General features: G+C 39.3%; 1 protein-coding gene across 17 annotated transcripts in view; it reads right to left on the bottom strand.

Moving 5' to 3' along the window:
- Window positions 1–455: 455 nt before the first annotated feature.
- Window positions 456–13,858, bottom strand: part of DSE (dermatan sulfate epimerase) — a 42,333-nt gene continuing 28,930 nt past the window's right edge. For all 17 annotated transcript variants that reach the window (XM_087773331.1, XM_087773330.1, XM_087773328.1 and 14 more), the window contains 4 exons: window positions 11,251–11,504; window positions 7,240–7,479; window positions 5,536–5,743; window positions 456–3,486 (listed from right to left, as the gene is read on the bottom strand). In XM_087773331.1, the coding sequence (XP_087629457.1) occupies window positions 1,725–3,486; window positions 5,536–5,743; window positions 7,240–7,479; window positions 11,251–11,504 (2,464 nt within the window). In that variant the 3' untranslated portion in view covers window positions 456–1,724. The remainder of the gene's footprint in view (window positions 3,487–5,535; window positions 5,744–7,239; window positions 7,480–11,250; window positions 11,505–13,858) is intronic.

Here is a 13,858-nt window from a genome sequence, read left to right on the forward strand (position 1 = left end):
AGGTATGTCTTGAAGGTGTTTCAAGATCTTAGGTGGAGCGAGTAGCTATCTGAAGGCTCTCTTTCTCCACTGACTATACATGGATCAGAAATGAACTGAGGTCCTAAATCTTTGCTCAGACTAAATGTACCAAATTTCATTGGATAAATCCCAGCATTGGAGACTGTAGTAGGGCTTATGTATGTGAATACAGTGCTCAGTACTGGCTCAGTAGCTGGAACCTAGTGAAAATACTCTGATCTGTTCACTGAAGATGTTTAGACAAGGACAGCTCATCCCATTTCAACACATAGGCTGGCAGATGGCTTAACAGCAGCAATGTAGATAACAGATACCTAAACGGATGTAAGGAAGAGGACACAAAGGTTTGTGGTTTGAACAAAGTGCTGATGAACATGATTACTGTAATTATCGGGAAAAATATTTTAATCAAAGAAAAACAACTTTTCCACAGAGACAATTATAATGTTTTTATTTAGCAAATGTACTGGAAGAATTGGTTTTCTGTAAAGACATACAGATATGCCCCAATTCCATAGAGCTTCCATCCTCTCAAATAGCTACGATTTTTTGAAATCAGTTTAATGAACAGAAGGGGATATATGTGGAGACGTCAAACTTATTTTTGTCATAAACCACATGATTCCATTTACCACTAATCCCCAAATAATTGACCCGGGGCCACCAAGAGCTTGCAGAACCCTTGCTGGTGCTTTACAGAGAACTGGCTGTTCACACAATTTTAACTGTCCTCTGTTTCTAGCCATGTGAATAGAAAAAAGACATTAAATACTTCCTTAATACCTCTTTTTCCATATTGGCAATTGCTGAGGTTACCACAGGATCGCTTTGGTTTTTCGTTTGTACTTTTACAATCGCATATGGAAGGGCAGTGATCTAGGACATTATTTCCCTACTAGGACGTGCTTCAAACTATAGAAAACTTTTGTGAAACCCTGCCTTGTAAAACTGGGAACAGACCCTACAGCGTTCATCCTTCTACAGTCTACGCTTGACTGAAAGATAAAGGTTTTTTTTCCTGAGAATTGTGTTCCTTTATACTTTGAGTTAGCCCCGTATTTGCCTTCTGCTACTGCCTACTAGGCATTGTGCCTCTCACTTTGCAAGTACTGACATGATTGCCATTTCCCACCATGCCAGATTGTAAAGCATGGAAGAGACAACATGATGTAAGGGTCTGCAATAATTATACAGGAGCGTCCCATACTGAAGCATTCTTTGGTTTGGCAGAGAGAAATGAAGCCTACTGCTAAGATCTGCCTTGCATACTTGTGTTTGAATGTCCTTTTCTTAAGAGAATGTCCAGAGACATCCATAGCAGCCTGAAATGAAAACTCACTAAATGCAAACCCAATTCTGTATAAAAAAGAAAGCCCTTAGAAACAAACCTGTTAAGAGGGCTCTTCTCACCAAAAAATTAATTACAGCTTTACATTACTGAACTCTGATGAACAAAGCATAACGTTCCCTCAGATGTGAGGCCCAACTCAAAACACAAAGGAGGAGTACTTATTAAGTACTTAGTTTTCTGAGATATTCGTTGCTTGCCCTGTTCTTCCATCCCTTCTGGTCTGAAACCAATCTTTCCCCAGCTGTTTTTGGAATGTTTCAGAAAAAAGAAGATAAACTTTGGCCCTATTAGGGTTAATGCTTTTGCATAGACGTATATGACCATAAACTGGTCGACTAGTAGAGGTCTTCTGCTAACATTGTGACTGAGAACAGGAAGAATACAGCCACAATAATATACAGCTGTCTACTAAAAGTATTGCATACAGACATCTTTGGCCATGCAGTCTCTTGGCCTTCTGAAAATATGTGAGCTGCATTGCTAACATGACAAAAAAAATAGCAATGTTGAGAATTAGAAAGAGGCGGGTATAAGAAGCTGATATTGATGGGGCACTACTTCGAGCAGTCGTCACCATCTGTGCCAGCCCTGATCGGCCTTTGATCGACACCCCAGTTTTGTGCTTCACATAAGTGATATCTGCAAAATCCAGAAGATCTTTCATTTCCTCGTCTTCATCTACAGGCAACTCTTTTTGTGCTTGAGTCTGTGCCTTTTGTCGCACTTTTCTTTCATTTACCTCAATTTGTGCAAAAATGTCAGGAACGGCATCAACAAATTTGTAGCCTTTGGCTACCTTTCTGTTTTTCTTTGCTCTGCCGTGCTGCTGCTGCTGCCTCTGTGAGATTGCAAATATCCTGTCAATGGCCTCCTCTGTTTGCCTCTTATCTGAAAACCTCAGTAGGCGCTCAGCAGTCTTTCTAAAGCTAGCCGTGTTGCGTACACGAGACAAGATCTGCTTTTCAAGCTGCTGGAAAACAGGCTTAAAATGCTGCAGGTTCCTCTCCACGATCCCTACGTAGTCCTTCACTTCTGGCACCGCGGAGCTCCTAATGGCAGAGGCTCGGTCAAACACAATTTTCTGGCGGTCTGCAATAACCTGTGCAAAGGCAGAGCGGGACCCATCCTCAACGGGCCACAGGTACACCGCATAGGCGTGCTCATTGGTGGTAACGAAAACATCCAGCTGCGGAGAATCTCCACGGACGGTGAAGCTCTGCACATCAACAGAGGGCCCAATGAAAATGTAAATGGCCCTCGTGACGGGGTGCCGCAAGAGGGTCGTTACATTCACGTAGTTTGTTCCGTTGTACGGGTAGCCCCGGGGATACATCCTTGAGGCGATGATAGCTTTCTCACTGTGGCCAGTGTCATCCATCCAGTACATCTTATATATCCCATCACGGTGCCTAATAAAGGCCCCGTGGACATCATCAACAACTGTTTCTTCAAAAGGCACATCCACATTGTGGAAGAAACTCGTAGCTGCCTCCAGGGGACTGTCATCTTCTAGATGGATTTGGTCCACTAGCAAGAGAAGCTGGGGATGGAGAAGTATGAGGTTTCTTTGCAATTTTCTCAGCTTCAGTTTAGGATTGTATGCACCCACTCCTTCTCCCCTGATAAAAACCACGCCGCTTCTCTCCATGGCGGCAACCACTCGTCCCTGACAGTCACCAGCCAAGTCATGTTTATATTTAAGCCACTTTGAGGAACAGTCTTCTGTAATCTGCCCTTCCCATGGGGAGAAGCAGCTCTTGGACACGGCAGGGGAAAACATTAACACATTATTAAAAAAAGTATATTTTGGCCCATACAGAGCTTCTGTTATGAAAGGTACGCCGTTGGGAGCAAAAGTAAAGGAGTTCTGGTCCGGGTGTTCATGCCCAGCATTAAAGTTCCTCCACCCCTTGATCCACTCTTTGTACTTGTTCTTATGAACAATATCATATATTGCACGTCCTCCCAGCTTTCCTGACTTGAAGGAAAGGAAAGGCCTGTTGATTTCAGCTGGCAAAGCACTTCCGTAGGTTACCACTCCCCAGTCCTCAAAATAATGCAGCTTAGGAACCCCGTAGTCTGGCGGAGGTGTGGAGCGCAAACTTGCATCATACCTGTCAAAAAGACGAGGAAAATGGGTTTAAAAATCACTTGACTGATTCCATTATCAGCACCTGTACAAAACTGAAAAACCAATTCAATATTTACATCAAGGAGCAAGCTAACAATATAAAGCCCACACGTATGCTTCCTGAGTGAACTAATCATATAGTTGTAATGATATTTATCATACTAATCCCTATACAAATTTGCTGTGTGCTTTTCACAGAATAATAGCTGAAAGCATCTGCTCCACATTTAAAGCAAGCAATCCTTCAGTCCGAAAATAAGAGTACCACTAATTTCAAACTAGCCACATTTTGCCTTGTATCACAAAGCTATTGACTGCAATACAAATCTTTAAAAAAGGCACATTAGGACCAGGCTGTAGACACTGCTTATTTTGCCCTAGACATCAACACTTACACCTGTTTACTGACTACTTAACCAAGAGAAGCAGCATATCTGTTTCCCCAAGCTGATGATTATAGAAGCCTGTAGTCTCCAAACGGAATTAGCAATAAACTAAAAATGAATGAAAAGGCATTTTAAAGGATAATTTTTTATGATTTATATCACTTAGTGTATGTTAGTTTCCTTCTCCCACTAGGCTGAAGAAAAAATTGCATGGCTTTCTTGTATAAATTGTAAGATATAAGGCATTTGGTTTAAAAAGAGGTCTTAATTCCAGACAAGGTTACAGTGCTTATAGTTTTTGTTTTATTTGATCTACAGGAGTTAAAACAACAACAAAAAAAACCCCAACCATGGAAAACAAAACCTAACCTTCTGGCATTGTTTTTAAGCAACCAAAATAAACAAAACCATCATTAAGCCCAGTAATATTTCTGTTAGACGGTTCCTCATCAGATTTATTCTCTACAGCTAACCAGAAGCCTCTGTCAGGCCCTAGACAATCACAGCTCACGTCCTGCATACGGCTTCGGGTAATTCCAACCAGTGCTGGGAGCCTGCTCTGTATCTAGTGGTCCTTGACGGAGATTCTCTTAAAAACAGACCTCTTTCCTGAGACTCTAATGCAAGTGGACATGCTCATCACACGAGCAACACTGCAGCACCAGGGAAAAGGCAATTGTTGGAATATTCAGATAATTTAGATAATTTTTTTCCTTTTTTTTTTTTTTTACTCAGGTGCTCTTGAAAAACTACTTTCCCTTTAACATCAAAAAGAATTTTCTAAGTATAAATTCCCAAGATTTCCATGGAGACACAGGAGAATCATGGAATGGGGTTGTAGAGGAGAGATTCTGTATTTTGCAAATAACAAGATGAAGGGTGCTTGGAGCCTAGTAAACATGCATTCTAATGTGTGTATCATAAACGCAGAACAACATATATTCAATAATATTTTTGTTGTGAGAGAAAGAAATAGAGCTACACTGACTCCTTGAAAATGTACTTGTTCTCTCCACAGACTGAGGGAATTTATATGAATATATAAAGCCTCTTGGGTCTTTTAATTTCTTACCTTCAGAAGACTGACATACAAATTAGCAGAGCTGGAAATTACATGGAGAATAAGGATCCAGTCATCTATCATGATATTTTTTCTAAGCATAACTTGCAAATTAGTGTGCAAAACCAACTAATAGTAGCCTTACTGCTTATATTACTTTAGCTTTCAAAAGAAAGCTTATATTATTACTTATAGCTTTTAAAAGAAAACTATGCTTTAAATATTCACCTAATCAATTATTAAAGAACACAATGGGATTAAAAACCATTAGAATAGACCAAATACACTGAACAATACATGCAGGCAAATTTTCAGTCCTTTTGCAACTGCCTGTATTCTATAAAAGCAATAGACAACGGAAGAAAAACACAAAAGCAGATGTAGGACAAGACCAAGGTGTTCCCTGTAGCAACACGTACTGTGCATCCATCCCAAGTGAAGAAGTTCTTCCGAGCCTAATGACTCTCTAGGTCACACATGGCCAGCCTGATCTCTGCTTCTACAGTACAAATCTACATATAATGAATTATCGCTAATAGCAAACAGCTCTCAGGTTCCTTTTGAGCCCACTCATTCCCTTTCATACCAGAGAAATTCAGTGTGGAGAGTGCACCACCTCTGCCCTTTGGATGGGGTCCCCGGGCCCTCCACCACTCGGTTCCTTCTGATCTGCTCTGCCAACCAGTTCCCGCTGCCGTTGCGCATGACAAATTTGTCGAGAAACACCAGCTGGCTCTCCGGCCCGTAGAACCAGTTATAGTTGGAATCCGCGATGGCCACAGTTCTCTGAAACCCTTGGGAAAAAGTGAAAAGGAATGTAAGAAAGAGCAAATAAACGTACAAAGATGCGTTTGTAGAGCATGACGGTGAAGCCGAGCAGAACAAACCGACGCAAACAGAAACAGCCTTTTCAGATGTTTATAGACCTACTTGTAAATGAGCCATAAACAGGTTACACAGGAGCTGTTTCCTTCTGCTGTAGCTAACTTGAATACTCACCTTTCTTCTCCGGCTATGGGCTACAGACAGTCAAAGTACTAAAAAAAATGTAAGAAGCAATGTCCCATCCACTTCCTCTCCTCACTCAAATCTGGCAAAGATAACTTTCTCTTTACAGCTTTCACTTTTCCTGTGTCAATCCAAACTCTCTAAAGCAAGAAAACAGAGGGTCCCCTAAGGGGAAAAGAATCAGCTTCAACCTGAAACAGCTAGTATGAGTTCACTTTGCTCTTAGGAACCTCTACCCAGTATGCCCGAGGTCTCACATGGGGTCAGCACAATTCCTTACATGCCTATGCTGGCATGCCAAAGCTGCGCTCAGCCCCCCTTACATACACGGCTAGATCTGGGGTTCTTATAGCCAATGAAGTTATCACTGTCTTTTCAACCAGGAACTTGAACCACATAAGTTCCTAATGAATTGTCCTGCAAATAAGCAACAGAAAACCATCACTGAAAACTTGCAAGGCTGCCTGAGACGAAATCTGTTCTGAAAGCTAGAAGGGGATAGCAATACTTATTAACTTATAATTGGTTTTGTATTTGTACATCTCCATCTTTCAGTCACAACTAGGACTTCAAATCAGAGATGCTAAAACACACTGTGAGAGACTGGAGAGATCCAGCAAAAGAACAGAGAGATTAAAAATCTGCAAAACTGACCCATTAGTGACACCAGATATTTCTGTTTAATTCTCACACTGAAAAAAGAAAATGGTTCATGTACCGCTGCACAAAGAAACCTATCATTTGAGTCAATTACATTTTCCATATGAAAAATATTTTAATAAAAATGGTATAAAAATATAGTTCAATGTTTTGTGGAAAAATGGTGATCATATAAAACTTTCCTATACTTTGTTACTTTTACCCTGGCTTCATCATTTTCTATTCCTTTCACCTAGTATTTTAGTGTAATGCTTTTTGGCAAAGGAAAAAATCAATAAGAATCTTGAAGAATATTATTTTTCAAACAGAAAACCCTAGAAACAGGTCTGTTTCAAACTCTGAAAACCAGAAATTAAATTCTGAACCATTGCTTTTTCTCCCAAATGATGTTTCTATCTTTTGACTGGTTTTAAAAGCCAGAGTTTAATAAACAACAATCTTTAATAAGCAGTGATAAACAAGGATGTCACTGTTTCGATGGATGATGAGGTAAAATCCAAGGAAAAAGTTATTTTAAAAAAATCCAGGTACCATCTTATTTAAAAATGGCCTACATCCAGTATGAAATTTACTGCTGCTTCAAGAATTAGAAGATTCATCTTCATTCACCCAAATGACCTACCTGGCAGGACAGTCCTGTACATGAATGCAAAGTGCTGCTTGAGCCAGGGGTGGCTGAAGTGATTGATATCAAAGTGCCTTTGGACAAGAAACATGTACTGAAACAGCGATCTGGTTGTGTAGCTGCCGTAAGCCACCCCTTCATAGAGGGAGCCATCTGTGACCTCCTGCAGCAGGACTACTGACTTCTCCATGATTGCCAACACTTGCTTGGTCCACAAGTAAGCTTCCTGAAGGTAGCCTGAAAGAAAAAGATGTTGGCAAATCTAATTACAGCACCATGGATCGTAGATTATGTCATCTCTACTCCCACAGTGGGATCCTTTATAGCAAGGAATCTGCAATCCAGAGCTCTAAAACATGACCTAGTGCTTCAGCATCCCTGTAGTTGTAAGCTGAAAAATAAAACACTATATTTAAAGACAGCAAAGCAAGGTCACATGAGTAGGGAAAATCTATCAAACACCCTTTGCTAATACTGTGGGATTACGCAGCTTTCCATCTTAAAGGGAAAATTTCCTTAGTGCATTCAGGACATTCAAAAAGGGCAGAGCCACACCAAGACTCTTGTATTTCAAATTAAAGCTGTATGAAAACAGCCTTACAGTCCCCACTAGAGGGCTCCAATAATGCAAATATTCTCATCAGTCGTTTTCCACTGGCACGATCACCAGCGTGGTAAGGAGAACCTCAGAGTTTAAAAATACAAAGAAGTTCACATTTGAGCTGCAGTTAACTGATATTCTACTAATACATGCTCTATTTTAAGATGTGCTCCATTCTAGTTACATTTTCATTTTATTGTACAACCTAAAGGGTTATCCAAATAGAAGTTATTTTGGAAGAGTTTTGCATAGTTAATTCCAAATGCAGATTCCTCAATTCCAGAATCAAATTAATCTTCCAACTAGGTTAAATTTCAGCCTCCTCATATACAAGCCCTGAACAGTTATATTTCTTCTAAAGAAAAGACTGTCAGAGATCTTGCTATTTTGGTCTGCTCTACACAAATAAAGAGCTGGGAAGACGTTATAAGAAGACCTTCTCAGGGCTTGTCTGCCTGAGGGAGGAACAAGCACAAGCACGAGAGCCTCAGCACTGCATTTATGTATTGCCGAAGGCAGCACGTGGATCCCAGCAGAGGAAAGGCTATCTGCCTTCTCTTTTTTTCTTTTGGATTCAGTGGCAAGAGAGGTAGGACTAAACAGAGACCAACTGCCTTGCGCTTCTATATGACAACTTAGTGCCTACCCAACTCAAAGTGTCTGGACACAGACTTAACCGGACTTATTTCCACCAGATAGCAGAGCTCAGCTGGCATACGTTACACCGCATTACGTGGTGAAGCAGTGCCTGCTGAATGAAGCATACGTGCCAGGCTAAGCGAGTACGAGCTACATTCAGTCCCGCTACTATGACTGTTTCATGTCATTGCCACAATTACTGTATTTATGCTTAGCAGACTGATGAGCAATTCAGACTTCCTACTAGTCAAGGCTGCCAAATCCTGCTCAGGTAACGGAGAGAAAAAAAAATGGCAATGTCTAAGTTAAACCGACAACCTGAATGTAACATGGTATTTTTATCTGCTAGCTGAAGAGATAAATACGATGGGGAAGGCCTGAGCAAGAGGGGCAGGTGCTGCTACTTACTTCTGCTTTTTTTATTCACAGCTATCTTGACACTGCTTCATTACGCTGATGGAGCTGGCAGCACAGCAGTCTGTCCGAATAAAATCCCAAATGCTTTCACCCTTGTTTTTGCTTGTGACATTAACAGCCACCATAGCTAGCTTTTTACTGCACTAGCAAGAATGCTATTTTCCATGGTTCAGCGCAGTATATTTACCATTCTAATGCATGTATGTTCTGTTTACTTAGTTTATATCTATGCTATAACCCTATACTTGTAGTATATTAAAAGAATAATAATATATTAGAATAAAAAGGTAAGAGACTCAACACTCTGTCAGGCTATACAACAAAACAGAGCAAATCTCACCTAAAATTAGCAGTATCTATATCAAATTAGGCCTTACTCAAGTGTCTTTTTTGAATATCTGAGTGTTTAACTGCAAAGACTTCAGTATATGTGCCTAGAATTCATTTCAATTAGTTTCATTTTTCAGCCCTATGACAATGTTTACATGTTTTCAAGCTGCCTATTTAGTCTCTGCATGCTTCAATAGCTGAATAGTGTTTAAAATTATTAGTTGAAATTTAAACCTTTTGGAAGAAAGGTCTACACTGGGATACACTATTTGCAATTGCTATGCATCTGATACAGGGAGAATAGTATGTTTACTCCTTTTCTCCCTCTCTTTTTTTTTTTTCTCCTTCAGAAAAAGCCTTTCATCTTGGAATGAGAATTTTCAAGAAACCATTTTTTTTTTCATTTTAGACCAACAAGCTTCATTTAAATTTCTTTTTTTTTTTAAATGATGTTGCTCTATATTAAAAACAGAATTTTCATTTAGAAATATAGACTCTGGGTGTTCTGACCTATTTTCATTTGAAATATCAGCACAAATTTTCAAATTTCTCAGCTGTTGCTGAATTTGCCTTTTTTTTCCCCTCCCCCCCAAAAAACCTCACCAACCTTTGGTGAAAGGAATATTGCCCAACTGTATTTGTGATGTTACCATTGTTTGGCACAAAGCATACTTATCGTCTATACTCTAATGAAAAGCAGAGTCATCCCGCAAACTGTCAGCTTTCTGCAACAATGGAGGCTGGGGAAGGATGGAATTATGAGGAATTTAGCAAAACCCACTGAATAAACATGATCTGAGTCTTCAGTCTGTGGAAGGCAAGATAGGAGGAAAGGGAATAACTTCCACACATACTCTTGCTGCTTTTCAGCATACGAACGTCAGTGAACAAACACTTAACAAAAAGATGACCCCCTGAAACACAGTAGATGCCACAGTTTTTTGGCACAATTCTTTGGGCATCTGAAAGCTCCAACAGTGTGCAGATGTGCCTTTGCTTGGCAGGGCTGTATAGCTTGGCAATGCCATCAGCATCCAAAAACCAGATTTTCCTTGACTTGCAGCAAGTAAGTAGTTCCACTGGGCATCATGTTTTCAAAATACTTCTAGTACATGTTAAACAATCACTTGATACAATACTGATGCATTCTTATAAAAGCAGGAGCTGGCTCCATGACTTCCACCTCTCAGCTGAAGTACCAGGGGGGTTTAAAGTCAGGATTTCTTATCTGCTGTCTCCCTCTGACTCTATGACTTGCATTCTTGTTTACACTGTGTATCACTTAGACAGGAGGAGAGGCATAGCCCCCAGGCAGAGCAGCCAAAAGCAACTGGTGAAGTTATTTACCTGGGAACTGGGAAGGACAGGTTTAAGTTCCCAAAGCAAAGGAGGAGATGACACCTGGCACAGACACCTCTTGGATGAAGATTGTGGGGTACAAGGGCATAGGTCAGAGGGAAAAAGGTAAAGCCCTGCTCATCTCCATAGAAAAGGATGCTGGAAAGAAAGATCCTGAGCTGTGGCCTTTGGGTGGATAAAGTTACACCTTCGCAGCTCTCTCAGGGAGATAGGACAGAAATCTTGGATGAACTTCCAGGTTATCCTCTTGCCTAGCTCCCAGCTCAGTGCACGGGGTGTTCCTGACTGCTGACCTTCTCAATGCATTGTGTAAGGAGACCGAGCGCATTGCTCTTTAGTGACAATCTACCCTGAAAGACCCTGTCTGTAAATCTGGACTGGACAGACTATACACAAGGTGATTTTTAATTCTTACAAACAGTGAGGTAAGAATTTCAGAATCAGTTAGATAACTGAATTTATATACACAGGTATATATGCATATATGTTATACCTTGTACATCTGCCCACAGACTTTTGTTTTATTCAGTAAACTAAATTTTTCTAAGCAACAAAAGAGCAAACTGCTGTACTCTCAGAAGCATTTCTATCGAATGTTGCTGCATAGATGGCTGACTGAGTTGATACACTTCAGAAAAACGTTCCTGTGGTTTAGCACATACCTTGATTCATCAGAACCAGGCTTCCAGCCAGCAGGGCCACACAGTTGGTAGGCTGGTGGTTGTGGAGGTACTGGAAGCCCCATCCACGTCTGTATGATGTTTCGTACATATATCCCGAGGCATTGGCAATTACCTCAAGAAATCTCTCCTGTTGAGTCTTGCTAAGATAGCTGTACAAGAAGTCATACGCAGTGGCAAAACCAACTAAAGAGTGAGCAAGAGGGACCTCATCCCACGGGGCATCTTTCACTAGCCTGTCAATAAAGAAAGAGGCAATTAATTGAGTTTCACCTACTTATTTTTCTCCATTACCGTACTGAGGTGTGCATGACTTAAATGTCTCTGAAGTTAGACAATTCCTGTTGAATTTTAACACAGTAGTAAGCTACTTACTGAGTCTCTGAGACCATTTTTTTTCTTTCCTAAGTATGGACAACGTTAACCTTCAAAGCTCATTAATTTTATTAGAAAGATTAAGTTGTTAAATATTAAAACAGTGCTTGCAATATTCTGGGTTTTGCTTGGAGAAACAGATATGCAGAATATTGATAATACAGAAACGGAATGTATTTATCTGAAGCAAGATTCACATATTTTTTGTGAGAAAGTAATACCCCATAGTTTATACTCCTCCAAAAATCTGTAACAACCTTTTTCTTTACCAAAGGAGCCAAATGTTGATAACTCCTGAATGGTAGCTATAGGACTGAAGTTGTTGTTAAAGCAAGTATAATAAAATAACTCACTATGCTGTTTCTTCATTTCCCAAATGCATTCAAGGATAGAAGTAGAGATGATGAAAATTTACTTTCATGACTACAGTTCAAATTAACATACTTATAGTATTGAAAAACCAGTGTTTAACATAAAATAGAGGTAAAATGATGCCACTACTCAAAAATATTTTCTAGGAACTACCTGCTCATATCCAATAATTATATTGAACTTAGCAAAATAGTAAATTTGTACTGAGAAAATTCATAATGGAGGTGGAGGTAGTGTAGAACAAGTCTTTCTCTTAAATCAAGCACATATTGTGTATCAAAGACTTTAGTTTTGCAGTATGGACAGTACTTTCAGGTCACAGTTCTACAGAAAAGGAAATGTGAAGGAATACATAGTGAAAAAAAAATCTTTGATAAACTGAACAATCATCAGTTGCTTTCATGGTTGTTCTCTTCTTTCACTTTCTTTGCAATATATTTTTTATTACAGAAATGAATTTTAAACTGTTGCAATGAGAAAGTGTCCTACTGCAATCAGTGGAAATTGTATTGTGCTCCTGAAGACGTGCACCTCCCAGCTTCAACTCTTCTGTGACTCTATAAATATGATTTCACCTTAATTTGTGTAAGCAGTAGTGTGAAAAAACAGATGAGAAAAAATACCAAAAGAGCAAGATTTAAATAAAATCCTCATTCTGCTATAGGAGCATTTATTTGCATTCAAAATGCATGAATGAATCACGTAGAAATTATGACCATCAGCCTAGGGCAATGCAACTATGGTAAAACACAACATATACAAGTGAGAAAAATGACCTTTCATTTTTATTTCAGTATATCTAACATCACTGGAAGAACTCAAATGAAGTTGGCACATTTGTACCTGTATATAAGGAAAGTCTCCGTACGCTTTTTGATTAGCTGAATTTCCAACAGCTTTAAGTGTTCACCTCTCAGCTTCAATCCCATCTTCTGCTGGAGTGAAGTTATACATCCATTTTTCTTTTTTTTAAATGAAATTTTTATCTCACAGATTTTAAATTAAATACATCAATGTATTCAGCATTGAGCAGCAGGATTTGACCTTTTTTTTTGAACCAGGGTTTTTATTGGACTAGATTATTTTGTTTGCACAGTTTTGTTTCTTGGTTAACTGACAGGCATTGACAGAAAATGGTTGTGAAGAATATTAAGACAGCTATAAGTGTGGTAACAAATAACTGTCAAAGCATCAGGAAAAAAATTTCTAGAAATTTACTACTCATCTTCTCCACATCCACATGCTATTCTCTGTGGTCAATGTTGGGAACATTTCTCTGTCGTTTTTTTCCTGGTTCAAACTCTAAACTTATCAGTGAAGACTTCCATCCAGGTATAGTAAAATTTCTTACTTATGTTTTCACTTAATTGTTGTGCAAAAAATTACAGACCTGTAAGCCAAAACATTTACATGCTTTTCCTAGATACTCATTCTTTCTGTGTTTCCAGATAAACTGAAAGAAAACATAGCTGAACTGAGAAAGCAACTCTTCCGACTCTCCAGATTTATTTATACTGTGCCACTGAGGCACAAAAAATTGAAAATCTGAGTTAACTGGTTATTTGTCAATCTCAATTAATTCTCTGCATGCCTCTTTCTGCTTTTTCGTCTTTCCTTATCATTAAAAAAGCTCTTAAAATGTTGTTAGTCCTATACGTAAAAGTAAAGTTGCATTCTATGCCGGTTATATGCCACACCCTGGCACCGTGACTGCTGCCAGAAATCCTTTGACAGATGAACATATACCTTTGACCAGCTATATCATGAATCCTAATTTCCAAAGTATTTTAGTTTTGCTTTTCACTAAACCTTTGCACATTCAGAAATCAGAGTTCAAATGGGT

This window comes from Nipponia nippon, unplaced genomic scaffold (genome assembly GCF_047370975.1).
Source record: "Nipponia nippon isolate SJK-2023a ecotype South Korea unplaced genomic scaffold, ASM4737097v1 scaffold_4, whole genome shotgun sequence".
NCBI classification, from domain to species: Eukaryota; Metazoa; Chordata; class Aves; order Pelecaniformes; family Threskiornithidae; genus Nipponia; species Nipponia nippon.